Source organism: Frankliniella occidentalis, unplaced genomic scaffold, assembly GCF_000697945.3.
Source record: "Frankliniella occidentalis isolate FOCC.00 unplaced genomic scaffold, Focc_3.1 Scaffold107, whole genome shotgun sequence".
Lineage (NCBI taxonomy): Eukaryota > Metazoa > Arthropoda > Insecta > Thysanoptera > Thripidae > Frankliniella > Frankliniella occidentalis.
In genome coordinates, this window is record NW_026267236.1 from 1,079,836 (window position 1) to 1,107,540 (window position 27,705).

The 27,705-nt window shown below is 36.6% G+C and overlaps 8 protein-coding genes across 14 annotated transcripts in view; 4 read left to right on the forward strand and 4 right to left on the reverse strand.

Moving 5' to 3' along the window:
* Positions 1–4: 4 nt before the first annotated feature.
* On the reverse strand, positions 5–5,962 carry LOC113203214 (xylosyltransferase oxt). The gene is made up of 16 exons (XM_026417790.2): positions 5,777–5,962; positions 5,046–5,451; positions 4,761–4,917; positions 4,531–4,673; positions 4,280–4,440; positions 4,009–4,208; positions 3,754–3,928; positions 3,534–3,659; positions 3,257–3,433; positions 3,026–3,131; positions 2,732–2,934; positions 2,520–2,645; positions 2,230–2,439; positions 1,937–2,091; positions 1,684–1,857; positions 5–1,576 (listed from the first exon to the last, which is right to left on the reverse strand). Exons 1-16 carry the CDS (start codon positions 5,960–5,962, stop codon positions 1,384–1,386), a joined length of 2,898 nt encoding a protein of 965 aa, XP_026273575.1. The 3' UTR covers positions 5–1,383.
* Positions 5,963–6,160: 198 nt separating this feature from the next.
* LOC113203216 (COP9 signalosome complex subunit 3) lies at positions 6,161–9,224 on the forward strand. 2 transcript variants are annotated; one of them, XM_026417792.1, is made up of 9 exons: positions 6,161–6,323; positions 6,818–7,114; positions 7,275–7,492; positions 7,574–7,768; positions 7,841–7,992; positions 8,068–8,227; positions 8,324–8,437; positions 8,533–8,695; positions 8,848–9,224. In XM_026417792.1, the coding sequence occupies exons 1-8, from the start codon at positions 6,269–6,271 to the stop codon at positions 8,692–8,694; spliced, it is 1,353 nt and encodes a 450-aa protein (XP_026273577.1). In that variant the 5' UTR covers positions 6,161–6,268; the 3' UTR covers position 8,695; positions 8,848–9,224. The 2 variants fall into 2 exon arrangements, with proteins under 2 accessions (XP_026273577.1, XP_026273578.1); XM_026417793.1 differs by having other exon boundaries at positions 8,878–9,224.
* A 71-nt stretch (positions 9,225–9,295) lies between these two features.
* LOC113203218 (tRNA N6-adenosine threonylcarbamoyltransferase, mitochondrial) lies at positions 9,296–11,439 on the reverse strand. Its single transcript, XM_026417794.2, has 9 exons — positions 11,078–11,439; positions 10,868–11,001; positions 10,650–10,774; positions 10,421–10,552; positions 10,219–10,346; positions 10,061–10,140; positions 9,824–9,972; positions 9,530–9,738; positions 9,296–9,449 (listed from the first exon to the last, which is right to left on the reverse strand). Exons 1-9 carry the CDS (start codon positions 11,302–11,304, stop codon positions 9,362–9,364), a joined length of 1,272 nt encoding a protein of 423 aa, XP_026273579.1. The 5' UTR covers positions 11,305–11,439; the 3' UTR covers positions 9,296–9,361.
* A 5-nt stretch (positions 11,440–11,444) lies between these two features.
* Positions 11,445–17,854, forward strand: LOC113203213 (DNA-directed RNA polymerase III subunit RPC1). Its single transcript, XM_026417789.2, has 23 exons — positions 11,445–11,621; positions 11,806–11,947; positions 12,042–12,191; positions 12,272–12,521; positions 12,603–12,843; positions 12,915–13,095; positions 13,188–13,648; positions 13,749–14,194; positions 14,268–14,517; positions 14,591–14,790; positions 14,908–15,021; positions 15,115–15,272; positions 15,350–15,458; positions 15,567–15,735; positions 15,806–15,987; positions 16,076–16,193; positions 16,297–16,426; positions 16,511–16,629; positions 16,709–16,856; positions 16,930–17,114; positions 17,185–17,353; positions 17,435–17,568; positions 17,663–17,854. The coding sequence occupies exons 1-23, from the start codon at positions 11,578–11,580 to the stop codon at positions 17,778–17,780; spliced, it is 4,218 nt and encodes a 1,405-aa protein (XP_026273574.1). The 5' UTR covers positions 11,445–11,577; the 3' UTR covers positions 17,781–17,854.
* A 176-nt stretch (positions 17,855–18,030) lies between these two features.
* LOC113203220 (mpv17-like protein 2) lies at positions 18,031–20,000 on the reverse strand. 2 transcript variants are annotated; one of them, XM_026417796.2, is made up of 3 exons: positions 19,832–20,000; positions 19,287–19,386; positions 18,031–19,158 (listed from the first exon to the last, which is right to left on the reverse strand). In XM_026417796.2, exons 2-3 carry the CDS (start codon positions 19,376–19,378, stop codon positions 18,564–18,566), a joined length of 687 nt encoding a protein of 228 aa, XP_026273581.1. In that variant the 5' UTR covers positions 19,379–19,386; positions 19,832–20,000; the 3' UTR covers positions 18,031–18,563. The 2 variants fall into 2 exon arrangements, with proteins under 2 accessions (XP_026273581.1, XP_026273583.1); XM_026417798.2 differs by lacking the exon at positions 19,832–20,000 and adding an exon at positions 19,508–19,643.
* Positions 20,001–20,065: 65 nt separating this feature from the next.
* On the forward strand, positions 20,066–22,561 carry LOC113203215 (tRNA (guanine(10)-N2)-methyltransferase homolog). Its single transcript, XM_026417791.2, has 10 exons — positions 20,066–20,269; positions 20,343–20,408; positions 20,526–20,771; positions 20,848–20,982; positions 21,059–21,215; positions 21,288–21,394; positions 21,482–21,620; positions 21,722–21,917; positions 22,018–22,153; positions 22,254–22,561. The coding sequence occupies exons 1-10, from the start codon at positions 20,201–20,203 to the stop codon at positions 22,389–22,391; spliced, it is 1,389 nt and encodes a 462-aa protein (XP_026273576.1). The 5' UTR covers positions 20,066–20,200; the 3' UTR covers positions 22,392–22,561.
* On the reverse strand, positions 22,519–27,685 carry LOC113203219 (ER membrane protein complex subunit 2). Of its 2 annotated transcripts, none has more exons than XM_052270018.1 (8): positions 27,531–27,685; positions 24,447–24,560; positions 24,222–24,372; positions 23,998–24,141; positions 23,714–23,870; positions 23,416–23,511; positions 23,217–23,317; positions 22,519–22,943 (listed from the first exon to the last, which is right to left on the reverse strand). In XM_052270018.1, the coding sequence occupies exons 1-8, from the start codon at positions 27,649–27,651 to the stop codon at positions 22,841–22,843; spliced, it is 987 nt and encodes a 328-aa protein (XP_052125978.1). In that variant the 5' UTR covers positions 27,652–27,685; the 3' UTR covers positions 22,519–22,840. The 2 variants fall into 2 exon arrangements, with proteins under 2 accessions (XP_052125978.1, XP_026273580.1); XM_026417795.2 differs by lacking the exon at positions 27,531–27,685 and adding an exon at positions 25,022–25,190.
* Positions 25,247–27,705, forward strand: part of LOC113203221 (synaptosomal-associated protein 25) — a 26,411-nt gene continuing 23,952 nt past the window's right edge. For 2 of the 4 annotated variants that reach the window (XM_026417799.2, XM_026417801.2), the window contains exon 1: positions 25,247–25,410. The gene's annotated coding sequence lies outside the window, so the exon portion shown is untranslated. Of the gene's footprint in view, positions 25,411–25,615; positions 25,635–27,705 lie in introns of those variants that run through there. The other 2 variants (XM_026417800.2, XM_052270020.1) reach the window with 2 other exon arrangements.

Consider the following 27,705-nt stretch of genomic DNA (forward strand, 5'->3'; position numbering starts at 1 on the left):
AATAATAGGCTTTACTATCACTCATCCAATAAAAAACCGTTGATATGTTTACTAACACTCTCCACATGGCAAAGCACGACTCATTTACATTGACTTTGTTTCAGCATGGATAGATCCAACAATCTAAATATTTTTCAAGTTTCCTATGCATTTTGCCTATCAATTCAGAACAAAATTCAAACAGAAAGTTAAAAACTCTAATAATGGCTGGAATTCTGAAAAATCATCATCTGATGCAACTTCCAGTTACTAATAAAAACAAAACAAAATCTCAAATGGCACTACAACATGGTATTCAAAATATGGCATATGATTTATCACACAAGACAACCCATAATTGTAAAGATGCTTCATGGGTTCACAAGTGAGGAAGATAAAAGACAAATGTCAATAGCACAAGAAATGGCCAACTGTAAAATTGTAAATATAATTAAGTTAACTTACTGGTAAAACTGTGTATATTCAATGAGAACTATGGTTTTTCAGTTGAACGATTTCCTTCAACAGGTAAGACATTCAGTTAAGCAGAAATATAAAATATTATTACAATGGAAAAGACAAGAAAAGAATCACTCTCTATTCATGGTATTAGAACCATGAATTTGAACACAATGTCTTTGAGACTGTCTGCTTTAAAGCAAAAATGTCTTGAGTCAATGAAAACCTCCTAAATTTACTGTATTTACAGGATTAAATGCCATACCTCAAATTTGGGGTCAAAGTAGAGAGAAAGCCTCCAGGTTTCTGAAAATATGTGCCTTGATTTAGCTGCACCCTTACTCGATAGTCTTAAAAATCAGCGAAGATACGGCTTTTATAATCATGTACATATAGATAGGTTAACAATCTATAGTATGTCTAAATAAGAGAGATAATGTGTCTCTGTATTTAGAGGACCAATTCTTAATACATACTTAAAGCCATGCTTAAACTGTTCTTGTTCAAAGCTTCAAAATCCTTCACAGGAAAATCAGGCGCAACAACAGTTCTTGGTTATCACACATGATGAATTAGTTACAGAACACGTATTTCACGTTTAACAATAAAAATCAATGAGAAGAATTGTATGAAGAAGGACATGCTCCACTTTCAAACATCCATGAAATACACATATAGAAAACATTAAAAAGTAATGGTATAAAAGGAACTGAATGACTGACTGACTGCCTTCAGTGAGGTGAACATTCAAAAACTAGTAGATTCAAAACAAAGTAGGAAAAAAGGATACTTAGAAATAGCACTGGTATTCTTAAAATGCATCACTGCTAACTTTTAACTTTCAAGCATTGCTTGATGTGATTAAAATCAAAATAATTTTCACAAAATTTCCCAAAATACTAAAATACTGTATAACAATAGAGATGGATACATAATGAAATAGAACTAGTCAGATACATACCTTTTCATATTGCCCGATTTGAAATCAGTACCTGACACTTTAGACTTAGGATCTGGTGTGTAAGAGCTCCATACTGTCGCCACACAAGGCTCGAGGCCCCAATTGGAAGCACAAGACAATGTTTGCAGTTTTCCATGAGAACCTGCTGTTACACAGGTATCCACAATTGAATAGAATCTGAAAATTAAAGTTCTTATTTTAAAAACTGCGCAGTATTTTTGATCAAAATGATGACAGTTTCAGATTTAGAAAACCTAGGAAGTTGATTTTGTACTGAACTTCACCTCTGAGTTAATCCATCAATCCACTGTTGAAGATCTTGTCCAAAACGCCGGGCATTGGCAAGCGCCTTTCTTTCTGAAGCAACTCGAGAGGCTGGTGTTGAACCAAGCAAAACCTCCCATTCAGGTAACAGATGAGCATGTTTATATGGTGCTCCTGGTCCACTGTGTACAAAGCTGAAAAAGATAAAATATTGAAAAATAACTCAAATGACAACAGATGGAGGACACGATGGTAAAAGTGTGATTTGCTTACCCTGTTTGCTGCTGAGTGATAGTAACACCAGACATTATCTCAAGAGGAGAAACAAGAAATTGAACTCTAGCCCAAACCGTTCCATTTTTGACCAATCGCACATCCCAGACTCCAGGCAACAAAGGTGACTGAAGGGATGGTTTAACATAGCCCACCTAATTTTCAAAAAAAAATAACATGGGATTGGTATTAATTTTATCTTTTTTAAAATTAAGAAATACTTGCAGAAACAAGAAGATACTCTCTTAGTTAAAATAGAATTCATTTTTTCAGGGTTAGTAAATATAGCTTACCACATGTCCATATTCAATGTGCATTTCAGAAACTTCAGCCAACTGTCCAGTAGGATCGATCCACAGGAAAGTCATATTGGTGCTTAATCCACCAGTAGCATTGGATTCCAATGTAGCTACCAGTACAGGATCTGAGAAAGGTCCAAGAACCCGGAGAAAGTTCCGAGACATTTGCTCTTTCATATCATACTCAGAGCTCACCAAGAGGGACTGAAGTGAAGTAAAATGAATCATAATGATAAATGTATTAAAAGAAATGAAAGGAGTGTACCAAACTTTTAATTACTTACCTTTAAACGAATTGTGTCACGATTTTTCCGTATGATGCCAAAATGAGATATTGGAGCTGCCCATGTTTCAAGCTCTAAAGTTTCTAAGGGTGAACTTTGCATAGCCTCAAATCGCACTAAGGATCCCTGAAGAAGCAACAAATTCCAAACTTTAACAATGACACATAAACTTACATTGCAATGTGCATAGTCACAAGAAGCTGGAGGCTCACCTTGTATGAATCATTGTTAAAGTAGGATGTCACCTCCAACACCTTTAGCATTTTTAAAGAACAACTACTGTCACCATTTTCTACTTTGTGACTGGCTTGTCGAGCCAAACTAGCAGAGACAGTCAATAAGCCATCATCAGCTTGAGGACTGAGATCCATATGGTTATACACACTTTGCCAATAACTTAACTTGCTTTGAAGGTCTAAAAATTTATAACATACAAATGTTGAGTTAAGTAACTTGAGTGGATGAGCAAGAGTGAACAATTACACTGTAGAATCTTATGTAAATACCTTTAGCTGTTCCACCATATAGCCACACTTCAACTTTGTCGATGACCTGTTGACTGATTGTTGGGTCAAATTTGCGGGCAAAAAAGAGTTGGCGTTGTTCTGTGCTCTGTTTTAAGGAAGACGACCAGGATGGATTACAAATGGTTATGTCCAAATCACACATTCCAGTTTCTACTATCTTCATTTAGCACTTTGCCTGCTCTTTACGGAGTGATTTCGGTAAGTATTTACCTGTAAGCGGCTCCAGTCATCTAATTTGAAAACATTAGGACTACATCCACACCAATCAACGACATGTTGATACTGGCATTTGCATCCAAGGCGACGTTTCCAATTGGTGACATGCAGATTGTTATCAACATATGTGTTGCAAAATTTGGAATTGCGTAAAATTGTATGGAAGAAAGACTGAAAAGCAACAGAATATTTTTCTTTGTCACAATACAAGAACAGAAAATATGTTAGACTTGCAAGAAAAAAGAATTGGCAAATGAGGTTTATAACTTACCTCAGCTGGCAGCAAAGTGTGTTTAAAAACTGACATAAGTCCCTCAACTAGCTCATCTTTCTCAGGGGCTGAGACATATGACACAAATGAACGAGAGAGAGCAACCCAATCACTACCACCATCAATCTGAATATTAATAATTGCAAGAAAGATCATTACACAATCAGGAAATAAATGTAAATGTCTTATTAGCATAAATGGCTGATATCAGTCAGCTAACCTGTATTCCCCATGGCAGTTGACGATTTCCAATCCTCCACATGTGTGCATCACATTCAACGAATGACTTGTCTAACCCTTGTTTCTGGATGAAACGCTGAGCTTCTCTCCCATGGGACTTTACAAAATTATACTTCTTGTTCGCTGTGAGAAATTTGACAAGTTGAGCATTGGTTCTGAAAGCACAGAAAGATGTTTTAATGAAAACATATGCCACATGCGATTTACAGGTAAGAGTAACATAGAGGTAACTTACTTAATAGGTAGATCAGATTCACTAAGGTTTATAATAAAATCCCACTTCCAGTCTGATGATAGCAAATATGACATGGATGCCAGCAACATTTGCAGAAGAGAGGCACCTCCCCATATAGTAGCATAACGTTTTCTAGCTAGTTTAACATTTGGAAATTGTGTTTCCAGCACCAAAAGTTCACGGAAAAGATAATCTTGGCGCTGAAAATGTGTTGATGTAAATAACAGAACACTCACACATTATATCTCTAACTTTGAAGAAATTTACTTACAGCATCAACATGAATGTAAAAGTAGTGATCTTGATGGTAGAGCATTTTAAATAACCTTCTGACCTGACGCACACCCCTCCCGTTCAGAGTGAGGAGATAAGCAACTCTGACAGGAGTCTCATTAGGTTTTGGACTTTCTTTTGGTACTTGAGGAATAAATTCTGAAGTAAAAATCGAATCAGAATACAGTTTACAAATTTACGGAAAATTAAAATAAAGAGATGGTTGACTAGGTCCTTAACTCAACTTACTTGAAATACCAGTTTGATAAACATTGATTGTGTAGTACCCTCCACATGCTTTACGAGGATCAGCAGGACATTTCATGTTACATGAGGAGTCTGGCAAGCGAGCACTCAGTTCAGGTTTATTGTTGCCACAAAAGCATTCCACTCTGAACAAAGAGAAGCAGATAATATTTTCTTCAGTTGATTAAATTTAGAAGTTCTTTAAATTGAATTATGTAACATTTTGTACTTACGAGTACTGAACACCAGCATATGGAAAGCCTGACTGGAGGCATAAATGTATGCAGTGTTCAGGAGAATTTGTTGATTTTAGAGTAACAGAATATCCACTAAGAGTTCGAAAATTCTTTTCATCTTTGAAGCATCCAAGAGATTTCCCTGCTGTCATTCCTAAGAGATAAAAGAAATATGTAATGGTAAGCGATCAATTGCTTTGGCTAAAGGATAAATTTCCTCAGTTTCAACCAGAACTAACAACTAAATGGAATCATGACAATAATAAAATTTATAGCAAATACCTTCTCTGACAGGGCATGACATTTGAAGAGCCACTGGATATAAGTTCGAGTCATTAATTAGACAAGTTTTATTAGCAATCTCTTGTTTGCAGAGCTGGGTTTTGGCTCGATGAATGGCGGAAACAGCCTCTTTGTTGGTTATTTCACATGATGGTGTAAAATCTAACTCTTCAAGTCTCAAAATAGTCCTATTCACTGCACTCACTCCTGTCCTTAAGGAATTGTTATTTGGTGAATTTGCACTTCTGGTGACACTAGAGATTACATGGAGATTTGATGGCTTATCAGGTGGAACTTTGTGGCGATTGAAAAGAGCATTTATGGGAATATCTTCATCATCCAAAGCTAAGTAGTTCTCCCTAAACCTTCTTGATGAAGCTGCACCATTTGGGTCTTCATTGAATGCCTAGAAATAAGACACTATGTTATGAAACCATCGCCATAATGTGAGAAAAATAACACAAATAGAAAAGTAGTTTATGGTTCGTATGAACACATTTAAAAAAATAAGGTTTGAACTGGTTAAAAACAAAAACAAAAGAACAAAACAATTTTTTATGAAACATGTCTAGTTTTAGGTAAACAAAATTTGTAAATTTATAGTCTTGAATAGATAGACAAAAAAAAAATTCATTGTTGATGTACAGAATTGGAATGAAAAGCTACTGCATAAGAATCCAAACAAAAAAAATTCAAAACTGGAGAGTTTGACAGAGTACTCCTCCACTTACTTCACTGTTCATGCGTCCTCTTCCCGATACATCGCGGGGTTCCGACGGAGTCCCCACATTGTCAGAATCCAGGGAAAAAAATGCATAAGCTAAAATAACTTGAATGCACATTATACCCGAGCCACATAGTAAATATTTGCGATATCTTCGAATCCATCTACTATCGGGTACTTTAACCGGAGCCATTTTTAGTCTGCTTGCAATGTTGCCAGCCTATGAAACGAAAGTTTATAAATGACATCCGAGCTGATTCTGAAAAGAACATTAATTTCGTATATTTTCTGACTATAAATAATAGTAATGAGTGTCATTCTTTTTACTCTACAACTTTAAATAAATAGTTTGAACCATTTTTTTGTCTCGTTTAACACGTTTTGCTTGCAGGCAGTGGGCCAGTTTCGTGCGCAGGGTAGAAACTTAGGAAGGCCGATAACTCAATGTCGGAGTATTTTGATTTGAGATAATTTGACTGCTATTGCCGTGTTTGTCAAAATGGTTTCTGGTCTAGAGCAGTTTGTAAATGCTGTTCAGACACTATCATCACAAGGTAAGTGGTTTGTATGAGGTGTTCTGCTGTTCAGAGTTTAACCTAACCTTTCCTCTAAACTACTTTCATGTGTGTTCTAGTGCATATTTCATTGTTTTTAAGATGTTTTCCCCTATACTTCATGTGGAAGTCTGTTGGAAAGATATCTCGGTTCTGTGAGTGTCCTCTCATGTATCTACTGAGAGCGGTCCGTTAATTCTTAAGAGACCGGCATATCCGCCAACTTAAGTTTTCAAGCTTCCCTGTCATCCTGTCATTCTTGTGAAGATTTAGGGCATAACGTCACTGAATTGGTTCAGGAAGCCTAGAGCTTTCTACCATCACGTCCGCAGTTGCCTAAATTTACTGTGCAGTTTTTTTTTGTTACTACTTTTGTTATGCATTTCCCAACTTCAGTTTCAATTTTCAAATATCCATGACCACTATTTCCTAAACCTTTGATATATTTTTCTAGTGGAAACCGAATTGTGATTCATCTGTGTTTCTTGTTCCAGGAAATTACACAGATTTATGTGATGTGCTGAGTAAGTCAACTGAGGTATTGTCAAAAAATCTCCAACACCTGGACAATGTTTTGGAGACCTTGGACACGCATCAGCATTCTCTTGGTGTTCTCGCTGTGTTGTTTGTGAAAACGTCGAATTTACCTGGTCATCCTGCTCAAGGCAGTGGAGCAGCAGAATCAGTAGCTCATTCTGAGACGAAGACTCACGATGTTTTAATATTTAACCAGTTCCAGAATTTTGTAGACAAATGTGACAGCACCCAAATACGGCAGGCACCTGACACATGTATGTTTATTAAGTTAACTATATCTCCAGTGCAAGTATTTCATGCAGAATCTAGCCGAATTAACAATGTTTTATTTGTTAGGTTTTTGAATCTATTTGGAAATTTGAGGTGGGAATAATTTCTTTTGGTTACCATCTGTTTCTATCTTTCTCCTTTCAGATTCAGAAGTGTGCCATGTGGTCACTAAGATTTTAATTGATCAGAAAAGACCTCATAGAGGTATTGACCTCTTAAAGAGAGCAATACGTAAGCTCCAGAAGCATGAATCTCAACTAACAGGTGTACATGCAGATCTAATGCAACTTTGTCTTCTCGCCAAAAATTTCAAACCAGCTCTTGAATTTCTGGATATTGATATATGTAGCATTAGTGATGAGGTATCTACAATGAGTGTCGTCTGATGTCACTTTTTTCTGATACATGTTAAATGTAACTTATATTTATGCTTCCATTTTCAGGGCTCACAGTCTGAAGCAAAGTACTTTTTGCTTTATTTTTATTATGGGGCTATGATATACACTGCTCTCAAAAAGTTTGATAGAGCTCTTTACTTTCTTGAAGTTGTTATCACTACCCCTGCAATGGCTGTTTCACACATTATGTTGGAAGCATACAAGAAGTACATTCTTGTTTGTCTAATTCTTCATGGAAAAGTACTTATTTCATTTTCCTGTTTGCTTTTTTACTTGTTCCTAGTTATGAAGTATTTTAACTCATTTTTGTAGGTCCTCAACCCTCCGAAGTATACTTCTCAAGTTATTGAAAGATTCATCAAACCTTTGAGTTCTGCTTACCATAAATTGAGTTTAGCTTACAATTCAAACAGCTGTGAGGAGCTGCAGCAATGTCTAACTCTCTATGCCGAGACCTTCAATAGGTGAGCTTTTGTTCAACATATTGCTAATAATTGTTCTAATTGACATGTATATTTATTTATTCCGAATTTTTTCAGGGATGGAAACAGTGGTCTTGCTAAACAAGTTCTTGCTTCTCTTAGAAAGAAAAATATTCAAAGGCTCACAAAGACCTTTCTGACACTGTCTCTCTCTGATGTAGCAAGCCGGGTCCAGTTACCATCACCTAGGGATGCTGAAAAGGCCATCTTAAACATGGTATGTGATACCGAATTATTGTAAAGTTTGAAGGTAATCCAGAGCTTTGAAAAAGAGCCAACATTGTTAAATATTCATCCAAATGTTATTTTACAGATTGAGGATGGAGAAATTTTTGCAAGCATTAATCAGAAAGATGGAATGGTATTCTTCCATGATGATCCAGAAAAATTCAACTCACCTGCCGCATTAAAGCGACTGGAGGAGGAGGTAAGGAAATCACATAATCAAAAGTCACTTCTCTTGTAGTAAGATTCTGCAATTCTGCATTTCTATTTCTTTCTAATTGAATTTTGATATTCCAGATGGAACGATGTACCGAACTAGATCGTAAAATTCTTGAAATGGATGAAAAGTTTTTGGTAAATCCTGCCTTTATTAAAAAGCAACAATCTGGTGCTACTGAAGATGACATTGCTTTAGCACCAGCTATGAGTGGTCAAGGATCTTCTACCTTCACCATGTAAAGTAAGTACAACTATTGTTTTGGAAATGATAAACATTGCACCATTTAAAACTACAGTAGTGTTGAAACATTAAACTAAAACATAGGCATCCGGCTAGCCTATTTTGAACTGTGTGAAAATTGGGAGTTAAGAGATTTGATTTCTTGTTTGTAGATTCATGTGACACCTATTGTTGTTTGACAGATCAGGCTGAAGAATGAAACCATCTTAATTATTGATGTTGGGGAATCTCTTGCTCAATTCCCACTTTTCCATTCTATTATTCTGTTTGTTTTAGTGAGTATTAACCTACTATTAGATGCCATGCAGATCATTTCAAATTGTGATAATAGCCAAAATGGACTGTGGTCTTTGAATTGGTTCAGAAAGCAACTTGTCATAAAATTTTCTTTTCATATTGATGTTATTGATATTGACATATTCCTACACACCTTTTCAACAAATCGTCCGGGCTTGTTATTTTTGTTTTGCATCTATTTTAAAAGGTATTCAATAATAATTTATAATAAAAATCTTTGTGATTCTTGGCATTTAGCATTGTATATTTCTCCTTCCTTCTTTTTCTCAATTGAAAGTACTAATTGCAGTAAAAAAAGTTGAAATAGTGAACATTTTGCGATTTATAATTTATGCTCAAAACTGATCAGGACAACTCCAAAAATTATTTTTAAACCAATCCAGTTAGTTTAACATATTTCAGGCGAGTTACACTAGCATTTGCTACTGCCTCTCTGATGTCTACACCTAGTGGACACCTGGAACCAGGAGAAAAAAGATAATCAGAAAGCAAACTGAAGGAAAAACCAGTATGATACCAAATGAAAGAGTAACTTACTTTGTTAAGATACTGACAGAATCCAAATCATCCCAGTGCAAAACCCCCAGGTTTTCTCTATATCTCTCAACACCATTCCAGGCAATCATGACACCATTGTCATTACACAAATGTGGCGGAGGAACAGATAGATGATAATCATGAGTATCACAAACAATTTTTAGGGCTCTAGAAATATACTTGTTTGCAGCCACACCACCTGAGACAACCTGTGGGTCACATTTTAATTATAAGAACAAGTTAAGTATCACCATGCTCTGCTCTGCTTGGGTCAGATCAATACTTATAACACACCAGGCTAAGATTATCTCTGGGTATCATTTCTTTCCTGTGTAAAAAAATCATGGCCCTTTCTACTCTTCTACAGAGGTGACGAGTAATAGCATATTGTATTGCTGCACACAAATTAGGAGCAGATGGAATCACTCCATCAGCCGTAGTGCCTAGTGAAGCAAACACATCTAGGTATTAAATAAAATTCTTCAAACTTAGTATACAAATATCTGAAAAAAATTAGTGCTTGGTACAAACCATATTTCTGCTCCTCTGCTGCAATAGTGTTGTAAGCCTGTGTTACCAGACCAGAAAAAGAAAAGTCACAGGAAAGAATGCTGTCAAAACAAACAATTGGAATGAATTAATGTGGACAGCAACACAAGTAATTTTTACTTTACAAATAGTAAGCATACCTGTTTGCTCGTATTTCAAAAGGAAACTCAGTTCGATTTGTTGCTTTTTCTGCCATAACTTCAACAGCATGGCCACCAGAAAAATTCTGTAACTCTGGAATGTTGCGTAGTTTCAAGCGTCTGTGAACCTAAGCTCCAAAAAAGTCTGTTCCAAAACCTAATTGTTCAAATACAAAAATTCAAAATATAAAGTAGAGCTTACCTTATCAAGAACTTCACCTGGTGAATTATCCAAACCCTTCCCTAACAGTAGAAAGGAGTCCACATTTTTTACTAGTGCCAGGAGGCAGTGACCGCCAGATATCAACAGAACTAGGAATGGAAATTTTACTTTCTGTAAGGTAAGCACAAAATATTGGATTACCAGTAGTTGTTCTATAGTAGGAAACACATCACCTTTGATTGTTAAAATACAGTTAATCGCATTTTACTTTGTCAATCAAACGGGCAGTCAATGCATGTGCCTCCATGTGATGTATGGGAATGAATGGCTTTTGAAATTTCTTACTAAGAAAACAGCCATACTTTGCCCCAACTTCTAAAGAAAGAGATAGCCCTGTAAAGGATTAAAAGACCATTTTGTGACACAAATATCAAAAGTATTGAGGAAAATTATGAGGTAAAGATCTTCTGTTTTACTCGTACATACCAGGTTTCACAGTTGCGGCTACTGCATCAATATCTGCCATAGACAATTTCGAAGCTGTAAAAGCTTGATTGGCGACCTTCTCCATATTAGCCCTGTGGTAAAAGCCAGCAACAGGAGGCAATATACCACCATTCCTGCAATTTGGAAATAAAACATAATTTTAAGGGTCAACCAGTGAAATGTATACTCACAGAGTATTACACTACTAACTCTAAATGAATTTGGGCCTGGTTGTGAAGAGCGTTAGCAAGAAGATTCCGGTCACTATCAACGATTGCCACTCCAGTGTCATCACAACTAGTTTCAATGCCTAGAACTTTAAATCCCAGATTTGCACTAGAATTAAATAATCGTCTGCTATTAACGTGGTTATGTTTTCGGAAAGTGCTAACAAGTCCACACTTTGAACATATAATTCCCGCAAAACTTCTATACATTTTTAGGTGATTGAATAAGCGCCGTGACTAGGACAGCTTTACAAAATGGTACGATATAAACTAGAGATGTTGTTTGTGCCAGGTTTGTTTACATGTGTAATAACTCGACTTACTACACACAACAAATTTTTCATAGGGAACGTAAAGATTTTCATTCAGTCAACCCAGACCGGTTGTGAACATCGCCGAAAAAAGTCGAAAATGAGTTTAAATTTACCGTGTGCAATGTTTCTATGAGTGTCCACTGAAAACAACTTTCCTATTTATTCTACAATGGTTAAGGAACAGTATCGCGAGACCGACGTTGCTCGGAAAATGTAAGAACTTTGTACAGGACTCCACCACCTTGTGTTGTATCTAGGTTATACGTTCAGTATTTAGTCATATGGTCGGAGTAAAATAATGTCACCTTACTTCCCAGAGTAAAAAACAATTCAGTTGATGTTCGCCCATCACCGGTTGCCTCAAAAAATAGTTAGCCTTTTTCCTTTTATTTTACAGCTCCCATGTATCTTTTGGTGTCGACAGTCAACAGCGGATGCAGCAACAAGCTCATCTGCATGTTGTTGTCAAAGATCTGTATGATGACCAGGGAGGAGCGCAACGAAGACCACATGCATATGGTGTTCTTGATCGACATATGGTGTGTAATCAGCTATTGTATTGTTTCAAAACCACTTTTGAGCTACAAACGGAACTTGCTGCCTTATGACGCTGTTTTTATTGACAATTATCAGGGTACCAACCAAAAAGATGCAACATGTGCCACATGTGGTAAAGGTCTCAGTGATTGCATTGGTCATTTTGGATACATCAATCTGAAGTTACCTGTGTTTCATGTTGGATATTTTAGATCTGTCATCACAGTCCTGCAATCCATTTGCAAGGTAAGGTCAAATATTTATATTGTGGCATTTAATTTTTTTATCTATCTATCTATCTTTAATAAAATATTTCTTGCTCTTAGACGTGTTCTAGGGTGTTGCTTGGTGAAAAAGAGAAGGTGCAATTTCGATCCCGGATTCTAAACCCTGACTTACCCTATCTCTCAAAGAAAGCACTCCGCAAACAAATACTTGACAAAACCAAAAAAGTATCTGTCTGTCCTCATTGCCGTGCTCTTAATGGGGTTGTTAAAAAATGTGGTTTGTTAAAAATCATGCACGACAAATATCGGAACAAAAAAAAGTCTGATCCTGTTGTCACTGATAAACTTGGTCAGTACCTAAATTATATGTTTTTCTACCTTTGTTTTTTTCTGTTTTACTTGATTCAAATTGTGTTCCCAAATATTTTAGCTGAGTATGCTGAGGCTGTTGAGGGAAATAAGGAAATGGAATCTATTCTTCCAAATGCTCTAATTCACATATTGAACCCTCTTGAAGTGCTTAATCTCTTAGAACAAATTCCAGAAGAAGATATTCCATTCCTTGTTATGAATCCCCAATGTGGAAGACCACAAGATTTGATTTTGACCCGCATACCTGTTCCTCCATTGAGCATTAGACCATCTGTTGTCTCAGACCTAAAATCGGGAACGTGAGTGTAAGAAGTAGCGTCCTATTACGTGATCTGAGTTCTCTACTCAAAATTTATTTAATTCTGGGCAGGAATGAAGACGATCTTACCATGAAGTTATCAGAAATAGTGTTTATGAACGATGTAATAGAAACCAGAGAAAAGAAGCAGGGTGCTACTGTGCAACAGATTCATGATGCATGGGAATTCCTACAATTTTTATGTGCCTTGTATATCAACAGTGAGACATCTGGCATCCCTTTAAACTTACAGGTAATACATACACATAACCAACTAAATTGTTTTTTTGTTAAGTATTTTAGTAACGTAATGGATTGAATTCTTCACTGCTAATATCATTTCAGCCAAAAAAGTCAAGCAGAGGTCTAGTGCAACGTCTCAAGGGAAAACAAGGACGTTTTAGAGGAAACTTGTCAGGAAAGCGAGTGGACTTTTCTAGCAGAACTGTGATATCCCCAGATCCGAATTTACGAATCGAACAAGTCGGAGTACCGGTTCTTGTGGCAAAAATATTAACTTTTCCAGAAAGAGTTAATTCAACCAACTTAGAACTAATGAAAAAATTGGTGACCAATGGGCCTAATGTACATCCAGGTGCTAACTTCGTTGAGCAAAGTGGATCTACCTTCAAAAAATTTTTAAGATATGGCAATCGAGCCAAGATAGCCCAAGAACTAAGGCCAGGTGATATAGTAGAAAGACATTTGTTGGATGGCGATGTTGTACTTTTTAATAGGCAGCCTAGTTTACACAAGCTTAGTATAATGGCTCATAGAGCTAAAGTTTTGGAGCATCGCACTTTTAGGTGAGAACAATTTTAGTTAACTATCAGTTTTTACCTTCTCTTTAACAAGTATTGTTAATGTTTTTTATCTAAAATTTGGTTACTTTCTATTTTTTACAAGATTTAATGAATGTGTTTGTACCCCATACAACGCTGACTTTGATGGAGACGAGATGAATCTACATCTCCCCCAAACTGAGGAAGCCAAAGCTGAAGCACTCATTCTGATGGGCAACAAATCTAATTTGGTGACCCCTAGGAATGGAGAACTATTGATTGCTGCAACTCAAGACTTTATTACAGGCGGTTATCTTCTGACTCAAAAGGATGAGTTCTTAGATCGAGGGCAGGCCACTCAACTAGCTGCATGTCTTCTAGCTGGGGATGATGGAAATATGAATATTGAGTTGCCTAGACCGGCAATTTTAAAACCAGCAATTCTTTGGACTGGCAAACAAATATTCAGTCTTCTCCTGAGGCCGAACAAGTTGTGTCCAATCAAAGCGAACCTTCGTACTAAGGGGAGAGCATACACAAGCAATGAAGAGTTGTGTATCAATGACTCTTGTAAGTTAGTTACACCATGTCCACTACATATGTTTATTTAAAGACAATTATCAATTTCTTCTTTCCCATCTAGTTGTAAATATTCGTAACTCTGAACTTCTGGCTGGATCTATGGATAAGTCAACTTTAGGATCAGGAGCCAAAAACAACATATTTTATGTTCTACTCCGAGATTTTGGAGAAGATATTGCTGCACTGGCAATGTGGCGTCTTTCACGTATGGCAAGTGCTTATTTAATGAACAGAGGTTTTTCTATTGGTATTGGGGATGTGACACCAGGACAAGGACTATTGAGAGCTAAGATGCAACTTCTGAATGCAGGGTCTGTACCTCTAGTTATTTTGTACTCTGAAACTTTAAACCTCAGTAAAACTAACTGAATCTGTTTTGTTAAGGTACACTAAATGCCAGCAATATATCAATCAAATGTCAGAAGGACGTTTGCAATGCCAGCCTGGTTGTTCAGAAGAAGAAACTTTAGAGGCTGTTATTCTTAAGGAGCTGTCTGTAATTCGAGATCATGCTGGTAAAGCTTGTCTCAAGGAACTGCCTCGAAGCAACAGCCCTCTGGTCATGGCACTGAGTGGTTCAAAGGGTAAATCATGTTCTTGTAGTCTCTTTAGGTTATTGACCTTGCAGTCATGCTCTTGCAGGAAAGTTGAACAGTTTTACATCACTTAAATACTTACTTTGTGATAATTCTGGTTTTCAGGCTCTTTCATTAATATCTCACAGATGATAGCTTGTGTAGGCCAACAGGCTATCAGTGGACACAGAGTTCCTAATGGCTTTGAAGACCGTGCTCTTCCTCATTTCCATAGACATTGTGTGTAAAGCCTGATAAAAAAAATAATTCTAAACGCACTAAGCATATGGTAAATATTACTCTATTAATTAATCTGATCTATTTTGCTTTCAGCTAAAACACCTGCTGCAAAAGGATTTGTTGAAAATAGTTTCTACTCAGGACTGACCCCGACAGAATTTTTCTTCCACACAATGGGTGGTAGGGAAGGTCTTGTGGATACAGCAGTTAAAACAGCAGAAACTGGATACATGCAGAGACGTCTAGTCAAAGTTAGTCCATTACTAGTATGTAAATTTACTTCGTACACATTTCATTTGACATTTTTGATAATTTCCTTATTTTTTAGTCCCTTGAAGATTTGTGTCTTCAGTATGATATGACAGTTCGCAATTCTACTGGTGACATAGTCCAATTTTGTTTTGGTGGAGATGGTCTGGATCCAACTTATATGGAGGGTGAGTTATCTTCCATCTATCTTTCAATCAAGTTCTTTGGCCGAAGGTTTTACACTTTCATATTGTTGTTGTTGTTGTTTGTAATAAATACATGTTTCTATATTTCAGGAAAAGATTGTCCTGTTGACTTCTCTAGAGTTTTGGATCATGTTTGCTCTAAATGTCCTCACAGAGATGAAGATGCTATGGATGCTCCAAGTATTTTGCAAGCAAGTCAAGAAATCCTGAAGTCAGAGGATTTTGATCAATGCAGTAAAGAATTCAAAGACCAGCTGAGGTACCAAAATGGAGCTAGAATTAATTTTATTGTTTGTCAGAGAAATATATCTTTCTGTTTAATATTTTAGGGAGTTTTCGGAAAGTGTGGCAAGAAGAATTGCAAGGCTTAGACTTAAGTATGGTATATCTGATGAAGGTAATGCTAACTTCCCTCCAGTCTTGTTGGAACCAGAGCGCGTGACAATAAGTCAATTGGTAGAATTTTTTCACACATGTCGTGAAAAGTATATGAAAGCAAAAATAGAACCAGGTACAAAAGTCTCAACAATTAAATTAGGCAATCTTAAGTTTGAGCAGAGTTCTTCAGAATGTATTTCCTTTTATAATTATTCTCCTAGGTACTGCTGTGGGTGCATTAGCTGCTCAGAGTATTGGTGAGCCTGGAACCCAAATGACATTGAAAACATTCCATTTTGCTGGAGTAGCTTCTATGAATATCACCCAGGGTGTCCCCAGGTACAACATTATGCCAGAATTAGATCATCTTATGTCTTGCTCTAGACTGGCCTTAATTAGGCTTTATCCATGTAAACTGTTCATCATGCTTTTCAACTTTCAGAATAAAGGAGATTATAAATGCAAGTAAAAATATAAGCACTCCTATAATCACTGCTCACTTGGAAGTAGATGATGATCCAGAATTTGCTCGGAGAGTTAAAGGAAGGATTGAAAAAACTACTTTGGGAGAAGTATACTACCTTTTAATTCCCCATGGGAAATTTTCATTGCTAAACATAAGTTTGTAATCAATTAAGTCATCCAATTTTTTTTAGGTGTCAGCGTTTATTGAAGAGTGTTATTTACCTGATGAATGTTTCATTCTCATAAAACTTGATATTGAAAGAATACGACTTTTGAAATTGGAAGTGAATGCTGAATCTATCTGTTATAGGTCTGCCTTCCCTCAATTCTTAGAGAATTTATAAGTGAAATGAATCAAAGAATTCTGACATATTTCCACTTATTTACAGCATTATGACATCAAGGTTCAAATCCAAGCCCAAAAAAGTTTCTGCTGAGTCACCTACCTTAATAACAGTGCATCCGAATGCCAGTAAAACAACATTAAATGGTGCAATGCAAGCCCTCCATGAAGCACTTCCAAAAGTTGTCATAATGGTATGTTACCTCTCTAGCACATAACATGCATGGACATCAACTGTTTGATCATGATTGTTCTTTTCATTCATAGGGGTTGCCTACTGTTGCCCGTGCTGTTATTCACAATGACGATTCTGGCGGAAAAACACTTTACAAACTTTTCGTTGAAGGAGATAATTTACGTGAAGTAATGGCTACTCCAGGTGTAAAAGGCATCCAAACCACGTCCAATAATACCTATGAGGTTTTTACTACTCTTGGTATTGAGGCTGCAAGGTGAGATACTTAGATTTTCCTAATTTACTTAGGACCTTCTCATGTCATTAAGATATTTTTTAATCCTTAGATCCACTATTATGTCTGAAATCAAACTGGTTATGGAAAACCATGGTATGAGTATAGATCACCGACATCCAATGCTTGTTGCTGATCTGATGACCAGTAGAGGAGAGGTGCTTGGTATTACTCGACATGGTTTGGCTAAAATGAAAGAATCTGTTCTTAATCTAGCTTCTGTAAGTACTTCACTCAAGGTACTCCCTCGTCTTATGTCACCAACTAAAACACCAATTTTGTACCGAAAATTTTATTTTTAGTTTGAGAAGACAGCTGATCATTTATTTGATGCTGCATATTATGGACAGAAGGATGCGATTACAGGAGTAAGTGAAGCTATAATCATGGGAATTCCAATGTCCATTGGAACAGGACTCTTCAAAATGCTTCACAAATATCCTTTTCTTTCTCAGTTTTTCCTTTTAATATTGCAAATCAATGATGAATCCAAATAGTGTGTTGTAGGTTTCCTTAATAAGATTGCTTACAGCTCAGGAATCAACCTCTGTGGAGCAAAGAGCTCTGGTATTTGATGATCCCTCACTGCATCCTGCTGTCAATACCTCATCAAGTGATTGGTTTGAAGAGAGCAAAGGAACAGTATGATACAAAACTTTTAGTATTTAAAGCTGTATAAGTGAGGGTGTTGTATAAAAAAAGTCTTTTCTCAATTTAAATAACTTTTATATTTCTCCAAAATTCCTGTGACATTTTGAAAAATAAATCTTTAAAGCCTCTAAGTAACTGATTAAGGAATTATATAAATATATATATATATACGTATATGTCAAAAATAAAAATTCAAAGTGCACCCTATCTGTGCCACCAGTTTGTCATGCTGTTCACTATACCATAATTTAGAGCCAGGAGCTCTGTAGAGGTTTTACAGATTTATTGATTTAAAAAATAACAGAACAATATACACACACTGGAAAAGTAAATCATTACCTCACAAGAATAAGTAGTAATCCCATTTGAACTAGGTTCTGCCCTAGCTTAATGATCATTATTTTAATCACACATGACACAATCAAACAAATCAGGTAGTTTGTTCAAATATTTCCTTGTATTTGAGACTTACACTAAGCAATATACCCGTTTTGAATATATAAGATTTGGAATTGTCTTTGCTCAAGACTCAACAAATTTCTCAGAGAAAATGATGAAAATTGTGCTAATTGCTTCAAAAGTGAAGTGATATTAGAAATTGGTTATAATATAACACACACAATTTACATAACAAAAACTAACATCAGACATCGATTTTTATGTCTACAGTAGAACAATTTCAATTTGGAAGACAACGTTTATTTGAGATTTGTCATTCTTAACTTAATCATAGCCATGTATCACAGTTTGTGTCATTCTAGCCTCCATTGCGAAAGTAAGTCAGCTTTCCTCCTGCTCTTGCTCCCCCTTGTCGTGCTGCTCTTGCTCCTCTTCCTCTTCGTGTCCTCTAAGCTTAAGCTCTGATATTTCTTCAGAATCAGACTCATTGTCATGTTTGACATAGGACGTGTAAACATCATAGCCAAGTGAAATTGTGTTATCATACAACACTCTGTACCTCAACGGTAGAATATAGAAGTTGATGACTTGAGCTGGAGGCCACACAACCCATTCTGCAGCATAGAGCCTCCACGCTTTGTCTTTAATTTCCTTTTTAGTTTCTGCCCATGATGCTTGCTCTAGAATTCCTAAGGTAATGAAGAAGGTTGCAATGCACAAAGGAGAACATATAATTTGGTCTATCATCACTTTTCGGGCTACTATTCTGACAGTTCTTCCTGGGAATTTAGAGTCTAAATATTTGTACCAGTTGTGACAAATAACTCCTACTGTCATTCCAGATATGGACATCCTCATCGTTCTTGATCTTTCCCATTCTTTTTTTTGGTTGCTTAGGATTTCATAGTGTTGTTCCAAGGTGTCCCCCACACCTGATAGGGACACTGAAATTCCAACATTGGTATACAATAGATACCTGAAATCAAATATAAAGATTTTAACAGAATGCTGCCCCAGCTGTCTTTAAGATTTTTAAATAATATGAAAAGAAAGGGTGTACATCTACATTGTGCGCATATCCATATTTGAAGACTGACATAGTACCTGTGAAACATTTGATGCACAACATGTCGACACTTTGACTTCACAAGCTGGGTTAGTACAGCAAATCGTGTTGGAACCATTACAGAAGTCATTTTAAACCCTGAAAAAGTAAAACAATTCATCATTGTAATTTTGCTGATTAAACTTTTCCCTAGAACAGAGGTCACATTGAACTAAAGAACTTTACATCGGAAAGTCTCATAATAAACAATTTGTCTTACCATAATAATTGATACAATTTAAAAACAGTTTCTTATAGAAAAAGCTAGAGGAGTAACTTTTAATTTCCCTTTAAATACTGATAAGCTGTCCTGTACATTTTTGTATGACATAATACCATATAAATCTACAATGCAAAGTATGAGATTTAATTATTAGGTGTTGTTTTCGAACTGAAAGTGATAATTGGTACAAGGTATGGTATGGTGGAAGAAGCACAGTTCTCAGTACGTGAGGCAACTCTATTTTCATGCAACATTCTACCCTAAAGTCCCTCTGCAACTGATGCCTAACCTAAACTAATATGAAATTCTTAATGGACTTACTCGGAGCTTTTTCTGATAAACTAAAACGAAGAGAAAAGACGTTTCGATAAAAAAGAAGTACACCCTAAAATTTTGATGTGTTGACAGTTTTTAAAAGTGTATCTAAAAAGAAAAGTGACAAAAATTAGGGCTTCTGATGCTCTCCATGCCTCTATCCTACAAGCAGCCGAGCAACGGGCCTAAACACGAGCACAAGCAGACGACTATAGTTTCTAACTTTTTCCACTTGGGGGCGCTAGTCTTCTTCCTTTTAAACACACGAGGAAGAGAGGTTAAGTTGACAGAAATACAGTTCATGTGTTTATTTACTATATGCTACAGACCCTTTTGTAATATTTTTGGTCACTAATAACACTTTTAAACTCAAAAATGTGTTCTGTTTCGTGGAAAAAGTACTTGCTTTGGTTCGCACATGATCTTGTAGATTTTAGATTGGCCGTAAGTACAAAACTGTAGGTCTTTACATTGATTCACTGGATGAACTCATTGTGTTAATATTTGGGATTTTTAGGAAATGAAATCTCTCCTTTCCTTACTGTGTATCGAAATGAAATGGGTAGAAGAACCTTCTGATCATGTGAGTTTTCTTTACTTTTGTTTCATCATCACAGCATTAATCATAATTTTCAGTATGTGTAGTTAAGCCATTCATTTCACCTCCCTCACTTTCTACTAATTTCTTTTTATCATTCAGCCTTTTTGGATTGTTCAGATGCAATCAGATGAGTGTGTAAAAAAATTAGCCTCCCGCTCTATTTCTTTAAGAGGTGTTATTGATCTCTGGGCTCATTCTGATTGCATTGAAGATTTGCACAAGCAACTGAAGAAATTGGATCATGACTTCTACAAACCTTATTTCCAACCTCATTTGTCATTTAAAGTTGAGGTAGAAACCTTCAGTAATCATTTAAGTATGGCAGAACGAGTTGAGAAAATTGAAGTAAGTAATAGTCATAGTGACCTAGTACTCTATTCCCGGTTTTTACTCTTCTGTCTCATTATTTTGTTGTGTGTAGTCATTTAGCTACCTACCTCTTGCTGGCCCTGTTAACTTAAAAAATCCTGATGTGAAACTTTGGTTTATGGAATATTACGGTCTTGAACCAAATAACATCCCAGATAAACCCTATCTGTACTATTTCGGACGATGGGTGAGTATAGCTTTATCTCAATTCTGGTCGGTATTTTCTGGGTCTTCATGAACTGTGTTATATTTTTGTATCCAAGATGATTGATGGACAGCGACATTTAATCAAAGAGTTCTCATTGAAAACAAGAAAATTTATAGGGAACACCAGTATGGATGCTCAAATTTCAGTATTGATGGCAAATCAAGCTAAAGTAAAGTCTGGGGACTTAGTCATGGATCCATTTGTTGGCACAGGTAATAAAATTTGATGTACCAGATTATAATGTTCAGTGTTTCCTCTATTTTATTTGAACATTTGTGGTGCAGGTTCTCTCTTGGTACCGGCTGCTTATTTTGGAGCCTATGTTTTAGGAACTGACATAGATTATCTCATGTTGCATGGCAAAACTCGGCCTAGCAGAATCCAACAAAAGGTATGTATATGAATACTATTGTCTCTGTTACATATCAATCATTTTGTTGCTTGAAATTGTTGATCCTTTGGGATTTTCTTTCTTTAGGTTCGAGAAGCTGATGAAAGTATACATTCTAATCTTTGGCAGTATGGTCTCCAGAACCAGTACATTGATGTAGTTGTAGCTGATTCATCACTCCCTTTGTGGGTCAAAAATTTTGAGTTGGATGCAATCATCACTGACCGTAATAAGCTCTTGTTACCAAGATCCTAATGAACTCTATCTTTAATCTGATCTAATAGATTAGAAACATCTATCTGCTCTGCTTAATTTCCCTGTTGACAGCTCCTTATGGTATTAGAGAGCCCACAGAAAGAGTCGGCACTCACAAAACTCCTCAAATTACTGAAGAGCAGGCAGCAACACACATACCTTCCAAAATAGATTATGACCATGATCACTTGTATCAAGATTTACTCAATTTTGCTGCCAAACATTTGAAATTAGGAGGACGTTTAGTCACTTTTATTCCCATATTGCGGTATGTGGTGATAGATAAGTAACTTCTTCTGAATTATGTTATTGCATTTTATCTGTGCATTTTTGGGTATCAGGTAAAATTGGAATTCTTTTTATTTCAGTGAGCTGTATTGTGAAGAGAACTTGCCAAAGCATCCATGCTTAAATCTAATATCTAACTCTGAGCAAATTTTATCAGCACATATCTCAAGACGACTGTTGACTTTTGAAAAAGTTTCTATAGAAACTAATAACGAGGTTTGTGAAAAAGACTAAATATAATCTCAACTTGCTGTTAATGTTTAGGTACTATCAATATGCCCAGTATTATTTAAAATAATAAAAAAATTGGTGTTAGGTTGGTGAGAGGACTTTCACCCCCAATCTTGAGAACTTCAGAGACAAATATTTCAACCACTGTGAAGAATCACGAGCCATAAGAAGGCAGAAGAATTCCTACCACAAGTGGGCTCCAAGAAGTTCTACAGATGAGTGAATTTTTACCTTCCCACATCTAAATAAACTTAATGGCTGTGATATATTCTATATTTTATCATGGGTACTTTAACTCATCATGAGTGACCCAAAACAGTTGTATTTTTACAGTAACTGAATCTTAATGGTAAACGGGAGTATAAATACATTTATTGAAACCTTTTTACAAACTTTTAGTAATCTTTAAATGTTATACTGCTGTCTCAAGAAATCACAACATGTACACAGTTGAAATTGATTTTCTAGTTCTAATAATTAATAGTTCCAAATCATAAATATCTTATAATTTTTTCCACCTTTACATTTTTCTTTTCTGAGAAAAAGAGATGGACACTGATTGAAGAAAAATTACATTTTTGATTTACAAATGTTTTGAGTGAATTGATTTTTGGTCATGGGCCAAATTACACTTTCCCTTTGGTATGCTTGTTGCAAGACAGATTTGGCAGACTATGGGGATGAAGATTGAGGACCTGCGATTTGTAAAGCACCCAACATACCATTGAGAGCTTCAAGCTCACATTCAGGAGAACGTCCAGAAACTTCTTCATACCTGAGAAGCAAGTCAAATAGTTAAACAAATATTCTTGTTGAAAGGTACCTGTATTCTGTAGCAAAAATACCGTATTCACCTGAGTCTAAGACTCCCTTTTTTTCCCCTGAAAATTCGTCGCCGAAGTAGCGGGAGGTCTTATACGCCCAGGTTAAGCCAAGTGGGGTCCCGAACACTTGAGAAGCCAGGAAACACGTTAAAAGTGGGAGGGGTCTTAAACGCGGTCTTAGACTCAGGTGAATACGCTAATCTAAGATTCAAAAATTGCCATACCTATTACGAATTTGCTTGGATGCCCAGGCTATCAATTTATTGCATTCCTTTTTTTTGGGAGCAGACAAACTTTTTGTCATTGAAGATACATTAGTAGCAGCCTACAGAATTATTTTTTTCCAAACAAAAAAAAGAACAACATTTTATTAGGTAAAGACAAACCATGAATCACAATGATACCTTCAAGACTGTCACATACCAGAAGGAGACCATACAGAGCTCGCATGTTGTTTTGATTCAGTTTTAGGGCTAAACAATAATGTGCTCGAGCTACCTCCATGTTTTCCAAGCCTCCCTGATTAAAAGAAAAATGAAGTATAACTGTGTATGTCAAAACGAATTGCATCACACTTGGTAGTTCCAACATACGTCAATATCCAAAAGACATTGAGGACGGTTGCAAATTATTTCCTCTGATTTAAAATGAGCATGGACCACAAAGTGGTCATACTTCACTCAAAGTGTCAATCGTTGTATGGAAAAGTTATATATCTCACCTGGGTATATTTGATATCTGCATACCGTTGGTGGACAAGATGATTGTGAGGGTTATGAAGAATTAGCTCTTCCATACAGAATGCAGCCTTTGCATAATCCTGTTCAAGAAGATAGAGCTCACACAATTCCTGCCATGCTTCTTGGTCACTCATGAATCTGTAAAAGCAAAAAATAATAATAATAATAATAAAAAATCAATCAAGTAATAAAAATCAAGTAATAATTTACAATAAATCCAATTTCAAATGGAAATGTCAATTTTGAACCTAAACTCATTACTTACTTTTTCAAATATTCATTTAGTTCTTTGATTGCTTCTGCAATCCTTCCTTTAGCCTTTAAAATAGCAACTCTTCTCTTACGAGGAGCAGCATTTGTTTCATCTCTCTTAATAATCTGATCCAATAATTCCAAGGCTTCATCATACCTAAACATTGATTTACAGGTGTACAAGCTAACAAATATAATTTAAAAATTAGCATTATCCACTTTTAAAATGATTTATACTTTTCCAAAGCCTCCATTTTCATGGCCTGTAACTTCCGCACTCGCATGCTGGAGGGGAATTCAGTTGCAAGGGATACCAAACAGATATCGACAACATCCATGCGGTTACAGTCTAGTGCAGCAATGCAAACTTGCTCCCAAACTAGAAGTCCTGTATTTAACGGGTTAAATAAGTGTTACACAAAATGCAGTCCACAAAAATCTTTAGGAGACTTGAATACCCACTTTCATCTCCTAATTTATGTATGTTGCTCTGTAGATAGCTATCCCACATATCAACGACTTCCAGGCTGCGTCTTTCATTCTCTTCTCTCCACAGTCTCAGCTTGTCTCTAGCCTCTAGAAAGATTAATTTTAGTTTTAATACACATAAAGATTGACAGTAATTGTGGGGGTTTTCAAGTGAACGGACATTAAAGAATTAATACAAGAAGCCAAAATTAAGTCAAATTTATTTGATAAAATGAAATAATTTTTCTTTAGTTCCCTCTCTAAATGATATTGGCTCGGTGAAGTAAGTTCATGATTTTATGGTAATTCACGAACATTCATTCATCTCTACAAAAAGTATAGTTAAGAAGCTTGCAATCATATCTGCTAATGAGGTCTCTAAACGATTAACTAAACAGAATGTTCCAGAAATTTTCAAGATGATGGTAGGCTAAAACATCCACCCCCAAAATTGATGAAGTTTTCTTTTCAATTTTATTACTTTTGCAGTCGACCCGGATTCCTTTCTGCTACTTAGTTTGTGTTCATTTACTAACAGGAAAAGTACAAGGAATAACAACAAAACAAACCTCCCCAACTCATTTCTGTCGAAGACCTGTTCCCTATTTTGAAAAAAGCTACGTAGAACTACGACAATACTTTCTTTTTAATCAAAGAAATTACAAATTACAAGTCACACCCTAACCAACCACCCAACCAACGAACAATTCACTGTTGTGACGTGGTCCTAGATTTTGCCGGTAGAGTACGCTACCTACGCTTTCATCACAGAAACTTAACTTGGCTACCACCATCATCGGCCATCTGTCCGTCCGTGTTGTGCTGTGTTGCTGTGTTGTTTGAGGTTAAACGTAGCTGTCAACCGGTTCTTTGATAATTGAACAATCTTTTCAAAGATCGAAGCTGCTCATTTGCTTCAGCTCAACTTGAAATTCATCCTGTGGACGTAGTGTCACTGGTAAGTGTCTGAAAAGGATCTGAAATTATGCGTATGTCAAAACATTGATTCTTAGATCATGGGTTGTGACCTCAGATCTAAATATATCTGTCGAGAGTATACGAATCGAATCTGAGGTAGATGGGCGTAAGCGAACCACTTGAGGAACAGGCACACATGTTGTTTAAGATTTAAGAACGTTTGTGAGACCACCAAACCTAACAGCTTTTGTTCATCAAATAAAGGTCAGTGTGTCATTCATTCAGCTTCTTTGATTGAAATACAAGATCTTGAATAGTTCCAGAACTCTGTCATTTAATTCAAGTTTTAGGTTTTGTGGTGCCCCTTACTTGCCATGCCTATTATTTCTCAGTAACTTATATCTATCATATCTTGAGCTGGTTGGAATCACAATATGCTGTCTAAGCAGGGAGAAATCATTTGCAGTTTTCCAATTTACCAGTAGAATGACCAGGTTTATTCTTTTGTGCTGTCAGAAATTTTCTGTTAAGTTTTATACTGTTTTTTCCCCAAATATCTCTGTGTATCTTTGTATGCAACAACTGTTGCGAAGGACAATCGCATGGAGATCTACCCAGAAATTCTGGTAAAAGAGGGAAGAGGAGGCAGGTTGTTGGGCTTTTTCATGATGCACTTTGGTTCAGATTCAACATCCTTTCCGGAGGTACCTAGTACCTAATTATTTGCTGTCGGTATGATCTGATGAGAATTTTCGCCCATATAATTGGTCTTATTTATGTATCATTCGTCTTGAATCCTTTAAGTCTTAAATTTTGGTGGAACGGCCAGATGAGTACACTTTCTGCAGTGTATGACTCAAACGAGGGCTGTCGGACAGCAGATAGTTAGTCTCGATGAATTCACCAATGTACATCCGAGTTTCGGCATGAAATCTTATTTTTGTCAATTAAATATTATTTTCTGAACTTGAAAAGTATGTTGTTTGCTGTCATGCTGTTCTTCAGCCCGACAGCACCTTCCGATTTTAACCCATAGTTATATTTTTCATGTAAAAATAAAAAATAAATGTTTGAGTGACAGAAATGGGCTTTTATGCCAAAATATAGACGAAAATTTGTGAAACCGTCGGGATTTACAATCTGCTCTCTGACAGCACGCGCCCGCGTTGTTGCAGCTGATGTATTAATCTATATTGTGCTTCTTTGCAAAGACTGCTAAGACTAGACTAGTCATTTAACTAAGGCTTGCTAAAACTCAGCGGGTGCGATTTCGTAGTTGCCGGACTATGTACACACAGCAGGTAGAGGGTGGCTCACATATCCCTTACTACTCGTAAATCGCGCGCACCCTGCAGAATATTTCTTGTGAAGTTGGTGGGAAAATGTAAGCTTGGCGCCGTTTGTTTATGCCTACCAACTCCTTTGTGTGCACAGATATCTTCACATCGAAATCAAATCGTAGCCTTGCCCACTACTTACATTTAGAAATATTCTGCCTTGAGCGTGCGAGTGGTTACAGTGGAAACCCAAGTCGACGAAGCGCAGCGGTTCGATCCCCGCTAGCCGCCTCTTTTTCCTTATGACACACACAAGCTTAAGGTAAATTTGTCGTTTTTTAGCCGTAAAACGGATCACTTTTAGGCGTGAAATAACGACAACTTTAAATGCATTGCAACGATACGCAAGAAGTTCGCCTGCTTGTCGTTATCGCGCCCTAAATTGGTTGTTAATTTACCGTTTTGTAGTCGTGATTCGCGTCGCAAATAACGACAAGAAGACGATCTTTTTACCAACTTTTGTTCCACACGGGGTGAGGGGGCAATAGCTCCGGGAATCATGTGTACACCTGTCTGATCATCAGGATAAAATTGAATCAAAATCGACATAAATCGCTTAAAACAAGCGGGAACCTAGTGGAACTCATACAAATTAGTCGAAATAAGCATTTTCTGCCAATAGAAAACCTATGAAATTAACATAAGTGGACGGGAATCACTGAGAATCAAGGATTCCGGGAATCATGTGTAGACTTTAAAAGGAAGTTATTGCCCCCTCGTTACTAGCTGTGAAAGGGTTCTGCCTAAACCCGAGTGAGTATGTTTATACTTGTGAAAGATCGGGCCTCAGCCATGTTTCGCACCCATTGAAATAAGTGCTCACCTAGCAGAGTGTACTTTGGACAATTGAAATGTTTCCCAAGCATTTCCATGACTTGGGCCCCTTTCTCGCCAGTGACCCTCCCTGGATCACGTTCCCCTCCATCTTCCTCTCCTCGTCCCATGAAACGGCTGCCCCTCTTGGGCCCCACTACTGCGCTCCCAGCACACCCCCCCCC

What these genes read in the sequence shown, in the direction of transcription:
- LOC113203214 (XM_026417790.2), bottom strand. Translation starts at nt 5,962, where the DNA reads ATGGCTCCGGTTAAAGTACCCGATAGTAGATGGATTCGAAGATATCGC. An exon ending in GAGGACGCATGAACAGTGAA is followed by an intron (nt 5,452 to 5,776) that starts GTAAGTGGAGGA and finishes TCTTATTTCTAG; the next exon opens with GCATTCAATGAAGACCCAAA. An exon ending in TTATCAAACTGGTATTTCAA is followed by an intron (nt 4,441 to 4,530) that starts GTAAGTTGAGTT and finishes TTTTTACTTCAG; the next exon opens with AATTTATTCCTCAAGTACCA.
- LOC113203216 (XM_026417792.1), top strand. Translation starts at nt 6,269, where the DNA reads ATGGTTTCTGGTCTAGAGCAGTTTGTAAATGCTGTTCAGACACTATCA. An exon ending in ACGGCAGGCACCTGACACAT is followed by an intron (nt 7,115 to 7,274) that starts GTATGTTTATTA and finishes TTCTCCTTTCAG; the next exon opens with ATTCAGAAGTGTGCCATGTG. An exon ending in TAAAGCGACTGGAGGAGGAG is followed by an intron (nt 8,438 to 8,532) that starts GTAAGGAAATCA and finishes TTGATATTCCAG; the next exon opens with ATGGAACGATGTACCGAACT.
- LOC113203218 (XM_026417794.2), bottom strand. Translation starts at nt 11,304, where the DNA reads ATGTATAGAAGTTTTGCGGGAATTATATGTTCAAAGTGTGGACTTGTT. An exon ending in AGCCGCAACTGTGAAACCTG is followed by an intron (nt 10,775 to 10,867) that starts GTATGTACGAGT and finishes AATCCTTTACAG; the next exon opens with GGCTATCTCTTTCTTTAGAA. An exon ending in CCAGAGATAATCTTAGCCTG is followed by an intron (nt 9,739 to 9,823) that starts GTGTGTTATAAG and finishes TGTGACCCACAG; the next exon opens with GTTGTCTCAGGTGGTGTGGC.
- LOC113203213 (XM_026417789.2), top strand. Translation starts at nt 11,578, where the DNA reads ATGGTTAAGGAACAGTATCGCGAGACCGACGTTGCTCGGAAAAT. An exon ending in GTGTTCTTGATCGACATATG is followed by an intron (nt 11,948 to 12,041) that starts GTGTGTAATCAG and finishes GACAATTATCAG; the next exon opens with GGTACCAACCAAAAAGATGC. An exon ending in GGATCCAACTTATATGGAGG is followed by an intron (nt 15,459 to 15,566) that starts GTGAGTTATCTT and finishes TCTATATTTCAG; the next exon opens with GAAAAGATTGTCCTGTTGAC.
- LOC113203220 (XM_026417796.2), bottom strand. Translation starts at nt 19,378, where the DNA reads ATGACTTCTGTAATGGTTCCAACACGATTTGCTGTACTAACCCAGCTT. An exon ending in GTGCATCAAATGTTTCACAG is followed by an intron (nt 19,159 to 19,286) that starts GTACTATGTCAG and finishes ATTTGATTTCAG; the next exon opens with GTATCTATTGTATACCAATG.
- LOC113203215 (XM_026417791.2), top strand. Translation starts at nt 20,201, where the DNA reads ATGTGTTCTGTTTCGTGGAAAAAGTACTTGCTTTGGTTCGCACATGAT. An exon ending in TAGAAGAACCTTCTGATCAT is followed by an intron (nt 20,409 to 20,525) that starts GTGAGTTTTCTT and finishes TTTATCATTCAG; the next exon opens with CCTTTTTGGATTGTTCAGAT. An exon ending in ACTTTTATTCCCATATTGCG is followed by an intron (nt 21,918 to 22,017) that starts GTATGTGGTGAT and finishes TTTTTATTTCAG; the next exon opens with TGAGCTGTATTGTGAAGAGA.
- LOC113203219 (XM_052270018.1), bottom strand. Translation starts at nt 27,651, where the DNA reads ATGGGACGAGGAGAGGAAGATGGAGGGGAACGTGATCCAGGGAGGGTC. An exon ending in CTCTGTATGGTCTCCTTCTG is followed by an intron (nt 23,318 to 23,415) that starts GTATGTGACAGT and finishes ATAATTCTGTAG; the next exon opens with GCTGCTACTAATGTATCTTC. An exon ending in TCCAAGCAAATTCGTAATAG is followed by an intron (nt 22,944 to 23,216) that starts GTATGGCAATTT and finishes CTTGCTTCTCAG; the next exon opens with GTATGAAGAAGTTTCTGGAC.